General features: G+C 62.6%; 1 protein-coding gene across 1 annotated transcript in view; it reads right to left on the bottom strand.

Annotated features, from left to right (window-relative positions):
* D2HGDH (D-2-hydroxyglutarate dehydrogenase) overlaps positions 1-5,747 on the bottom strand; it is a 26,363-nt gene that overhangs the window by 15,262 nt on the left and 5,354 nt on the right. The window contains exons 3-5 of the mRNA XM_010832891.1: positions 3,047-3,104; positions 1,717-1,856; positions 843-1,040 (exon numbers count right to left, since the gene is read on the bottom strand). Coding sequence (XP_010831193.1) covers positions 843-1,040; positions 1,717-1,856; positions 3,047-3,104 — 396 coding nt within the window. The remainder of the gene's footprint in view (positions 1-842; positions 1,041-1,716; positions 1,857-3,046; positions 3,105-5,747) is intronic.

Genomic DNA, 5,747 nt, shown 5'->3' with positions numbered 1-5,747 from the left:
ACCCAGGCGGAGCACAGAGCACCTGGGTGGAGCAGGGAGCACCCAGGCGGAGCCCAGAGCACCTCAGGTGGAGCACGGAGCACCTGGGTGGAGCAGGGAGCACCCGGGGCGCAGGAAGGCAGAGAAAGGCAGTGCACCAGTGTCCCCATCCCTGCACTCCTCATCCCCAGGCAGCTCAGTCAAGTTCTCTAATCCCGTTTGACTCTTGTTTGGTGAATTAGTCAAAAGCTTAGTGAAACAACTTGCAAAAGCCTGCAAGATACTTGCAATAAAAAACAACCTGCAGCCAGAGAACAAAGCCACAGGAACCGTGCGATTCATCAGACAGAAGTGGCCCCTCCTTGGGTAAACATAGGGTCTGGGCCTTAGAGACCCCCTGGAGCCGTGACGGAGGCCTGACCGGGCTCCTCTGGGCACGAGCCCCAGGAAAGCTGGCAGGGGGAATGCCACAGTCCGGGAACCTGCTCAGGGCCACAGCTCCCACAGCAGCCTTTCATGGGGGCAGGAGGTGCGTCATCGCCTCGTTGGAAGCCGGAGAGTGGGGTGCTGCGTGTAACCCCCACGGCCCGGGTGGGGCCCAGTGGAGACCAGGCCGCACCCAGAGGTGGCCTCCTTGCCCACCTGAGGCCCAAGAGGGTGGCACCAGAGCTGGGCCTGCAGCACCCCGGGTGCCCGTGCATGGCAGCAAGGGTGCACCTGACCCCTGAGCCAGGGGGTCTCACCAGAGACCTTGCATGACGACCATTGGAAAGGACAGCCCCCTGGGACCAACCCAGGAACCGGAGCAGGTCCAGCCAGGTCCCCGGAAGCAGGGCCAGCGCCCGGCGGCAAGTGTCCCCAGCTCACCACTTCCAGGCCCAGGACCGTCCCCCGCAGGGATCCGTATCGCAGGAGCCGCAGGCCGCCTGCGTTGGTGGCCACATTCCCCCCGATGTGGCAGCTGCCCTTCGCCCCGAGGTCCAAAGGCATGATGAAGCCCCGCTCCTCCACGTACTGGCTCAGCGCCTCCAAGACACACCCCGCCTGGCAGACCAGGACCCCTGCCGAGCAAGCAGAGCCCCCGTAGGGGCCCTCAGGCTCAGCCCAGGGGGCCCAGCAGGCCAAAAAGCCCGGGAGGGGCATCCGTCCGCCCAGGAACCAGGGCGCGGAGGAAAACGGGTGTGCCCCATCCCTCCCCCAGAAAATGCCTTTATGAGAAAAGAGGAAAGGCCAGTGAGGCCACGTCGGGGGAACAGGGCTCACACACACAGGCTCACTAAAGGGAGCGGTGAAGAGGGGCTCCTACAAGGCTAGGGCCCTCAAGTGCAGGTGGGATTCTGCCCCAGGGGACATGTGACAAGTCTGGAGACAATCTGGGTTGGAGATGCTGCTGGCATCAAGTGGGTGGAGCCTGGGGCTCTGCCCAGCCCCCCAGTGTCCAGGCGCCCTGGCCAGAGAGCATGCTCGGCCCAGGGGTCCTGCCTGAGAGGCACCTACACAGTTGTGGGGCCTGGAGCTTCAAAACCGTGGAGCCCCTTATACGCCCCGCAGGCCTCAGGAAGGGTCGGTGTGGCCGGGAGGGGCCACAGAACAGCTCAAGTCCAGGGTGTAAGTCACCCCAAGGGCCAAGGGGCCTGGGCGACTGGCTAAGGCAGAGGGGTGGCTGCTTGTCCCCCCACCCCGGACCCAGGCCCCCCTCACCCCAGCCCAGCCCAGCCCAGCGGCAGCCGGCCTTACCCGACACGTCATGAAAGCTGAGGACCTGGTTCATTAGGGCGGTGGACAGAATGATCTCGTCGAAGACGGGTGTGCTGCCGCCCACCATGCCTGTGTTGCCCCCCTGTGGGTTCACAGCCAGGTTCCGCTCGTGGCAGTACCTGGGACACACCGAGGACCAGGGTCAGGGCCCTCTCCGACTCCCACGCCAGCACCCTGGGGGGACGCCATCAGGGCCGTGAGACCCCAGCCTCTCCCGCCACTGAGCCAGGCCACTTCCTGCCACAGCCTCGAGGGGGTGTCCCCTCCGTCCCCACACATGACGGGAGTCTGAGGGGCAAGTGACCCCACAAACCGCAGGGGGAGCAGGCGGCCATGGCCTTCCCAGGTCACGGACGAGGCCAAGGCCACCCCGAGGCTGCTCCTCCGAGCGCAGACAGAGCGCCCACTGCTGCCCTGCCTGTTCACCTCAACAGCTGCAGCCCTGGGCACTCAGGGCCCCTCCTGCCCCCCACCCCACGTCTCTGCTCCCCCTTATCCGGGGCTGCCCACCCCTCCCCTGCCCATTGCCCTTCAGAGCCAGGTCAGAGTCGCCAGCAGCACCTCATCCCCAGCCAGCCTCCTACCGAGCAAGGACCTGAAGGGACCGAGCCCTGATGGGTCAGGATCTGCACGCTGGGGCGCCCACCCCGAGGGGCAGGCTGCCCACCTGTGTCACGTGAGCCACCTGCCAGGCAGCCAGCCTCCAGCAAAGCTCAAACGGAGCAGCGCCAGGTTCCTGGGGCCCTGCACACACCTCCACAGGGCAGCGCGGACAGAGCACTCTCAGGCGCTCACCTTCCACGCATCGACAGTGGCGTGGAATAGGAATCAGACCGCGGGCATTGCCACGTGGAAGGGAAAGACCCTGACGCGGGAGGTATAATGTGATGATGCTTAACAACCCACACACACGCAGGAAAGCGCTGAGCTGACAAACCAAAATGTCATCAGCGGTTACACTTGGAGAGGAAAATTTTGCTTTTGCAATTTTTCCTTCTTTATGGCATTCTATGTTTTCCAATTTTCCTATAGTAAACACGAGCGTGTAGGGATTGAAAACCTCAAAGCAAGCGTTTTTCAAGAAAAGGCCTGTGCCCGCCGCTGCCCTGGGCATCGAGGCTGCCCGGCGCCCCCTGGAGGCCGCGGCTCCGCTCAGCCTGCTCGGCCCGCCCTCCCGTCGCCCCGCCCTCCCGTCGCCCCGCCCTCCCCTGCTCGGCCCGCCCTCCCGGGCCCGCCTGCGTGGCCGTGGGGTCCGCGTGCTCTCTGCCCCGCGCTGGTGACTAGGGAGTGGGGTGGGCAGGGCGCCTACCTGAGGATGTGTGCCACCTCCTGGGTCGTCCGCGGCCTCAGCAGCACCTTGCTGGAACCTGTGGGACAGAAGCCACGGTCACCCAGGAGGGGCGTCCCGTCTCCCGAGGAAGCTAGCCCGCCAGCCTCCAGGCCTAGAGCCCGATTCCCTGAGGAGGAGGGCCCGCCCGGGGCAGCCCGTGGGCTGGAGCTGGGCCCGGGGATCTCAGCGGCAGGGGCCTGGAGTCCTCTCCACTGCAAGTGACTGGGTTTCCCCGGGAAGGAACCTGTGTCGTGTGGGGACACCTGAGGACACGTGAACATCTGGCGCCCTGCGAGCCGACGACGCCCATGAGCTTCAGTGTCTGTGGATCATCCTCACCCGAGTCTGTTCTCTGGGCGGATGCTTCCAAATGCACGCATTCTCCCGCACTCATGAACCCATCTCCTGCTCCAGGAAGGGGCCTTCCCCACCTCATGTATTTATCATCTTGGCCATCTGTCCACAGCAGTGCAGGCTGTGCACTCTCAGTTCTTGGTTATCACAAGTTATCTGATGCCCAGTCACAGCCTTATCTGTTGGCATTCCTGACCACTGCCTCGAAGACAATCAAGTTTCTCTCTACGCTCTCAGTTTTGCGGAAAGTGCTTTAAGCAGCTAAGAGGCTGCAGGAGGACAGGAGGCTGTCTCGCACATCTTCCTGCTGCGTCACTGACTTTTACGGTGCTCTGAGATCAGGCTGTAGTCTCTAGCTTATTTTCTTATTATGAAAGCCGTTTCTCACTTGCTTTTCATCAAATGAACTGTGTCTGCCAGGCGGTTGGCTGTCAGGCCTCCAGGCCCTTCAGGGCAGCACAGTCCCGGGACCCTGGTCGCCCGTGAGGCTCCTGTCGGTTTCATTCACTCGTGTTTCTCAGCACCTGAGCTCCCACCGTGTGTGTAGGCACAGGCACAGAGAGAAAAACAAAGTTCTCCCGCCCCGCGGAGTCACCTTTCTAATGGGGAAAAGGGTAAGAAAATGGTCCAGTGTGTTAGTAAGGGGAGGCTACAAAGAGAGCAAAGCCCAGAGCAGAAGTCATCAGAGGCCAACTCTGGGGAAGCTCCCAGGACGGGAGGGAAGGAACGTCCAGCCTGGAGAGGCTGGCAAGGGGACAGGCAGAAGGGCCAGCCGCACAGGGTTGGGGTACCGCCGCCACCATCACCCCCCACTGCAGCCTCCCTCCCCCTCTGAACACCCTGCTGTGCTCACAGGCGGGCCACCCTTGATCCAGCCCTCCTCATCCTGCCCGCCACCTGCCAGGAGCATCCCCAGGGCTCCAAGGGCCTAACTTCAGTGGACCCTCCCCCTGCAGGCCCTCCCGGAGGCTGTCTGCCCCCTGTCCTCTCTGTCAACCGTCTGCCCACTGTCCCTGGAACAGCTGCCCCCACTGCTGCTGAGCCTTCCTGCCTCTGCTCTGCTTCCCCTGCAGTCCCCTCTCTCACTCAAGGCGCCTCTGGCCTTGAGGAACGGGAGGCACCCTCCTCACCCCAGGGCCTCATCCAGGTACCCTCATCCCACACGCAAACACAGCAGTGCTTCCGGCTCTTGGTCCCCCAGTCAAGTCCATGTCCAGAGATCTCAAGGTCAGCACACACCACTCAGGGTCAGCGCACACTGCCTCGGGGTCAGTGCACACCGCCTGGGGGTCAGCACACACCACTCGGGGTCAGCGCACACACCTCGGGGTCAGCACACACGGCCTCGGGTCTGCTTTCACGGGACCTTGCAGAGCTGAAACCTCCTGCCCCGCCCTCGGCAGGAGCCTGCTGGTCAGGCCACAGAGACTTTCTGCTCCAGGACTCAGAGCCACCTCCTCGAGCCAAGTGGCCCACAGAACAAGCTGTGCCCAGCATCCACGTTGCCCATGGGACTGTGGGCCCCCACGTTCCTCAGGGACCTCCCTCCTATCTCGGTATCAGAGACACCACGTTGCCTTGCGCTCGGCAGGGAGCTCTGGGTGGGGCGGGGCTGCCTCTGAGGGCAGGACAGGCCTGGGCACCTTCCTCAAGGGCACCCTGGTAGAGACGCCCAGCAGAAGGGCGTCCACCGCCTCCACCCTCCCCACAGGTCAGGACCGGCCAGTTATCTGCGCCTACGCCCCAATTCCACTTGCTCCTGATGCTGCACTCTGATCTGGAGCCTCACTCAACTTTCCTACCACCAGCACGGCCCCCACCGTGTCTGAGCCAAGAGCCCAGCACACCCTCCAGGGCTCGCCTTCAGTCTGGACTGTGCTGGCTCCAGGCCCAGCCTGAGGACCTGGACACAGTGTGTCCGGCATTTCAGGCTTAAACATGTCATCATGTTGTAAACAGCTTGTCTTCCATATCTTCTTCAGTTCAGTTCAGTTCAGTTGCTCAGTCGTGTCTGACTCTTTGCAACCCCATGAATTGCAGCACGCCAGGCCTCCCTGTCCAGCACCAACTCCCAGAGCTCACTCAGACTCACGTCCATTGAGTCAGTGATGCCATCCAGCCATCTCATCCTCTGTCGTCCCCTTCTCCTCTTGCCCCCAATCCCTCCCAGCATCAGAGTCTTTTCCAATGAGTCAACTCTTCACATGAGGTGGCCAAAGTACTGGAGTTTCAGCTTCAGCATCATTCCCTCCAAAGAAATCCCAGGGCTGATCTCCTTCAGAATGGACTGGTTGGATCTCCTTGCTGTCCAAGGCACTCTCAAGAG

Source organism: Bison bison, unplaced genomic scaffold (genome assembly GCF_000754665.1).
Source record: "Bison bison bison isolate TAMUID 2011002044 unplaced genomic scaffold, Bison_UMD1.0 scf7180017862692, whole genome shotgun sequence".
Classification (NCBI taxonomy): domain Eukaryota; kingdom Metazoa; phylum Chordata; class Mammalia; order Artiodactyla; family Bovidae; genus Bison; species Bison bison.
The sequence above is the reverse complement of the archived record's forward strand: the minus strand, read 5'-3'. Positions and strand labels throughout refer to the sequence as shown.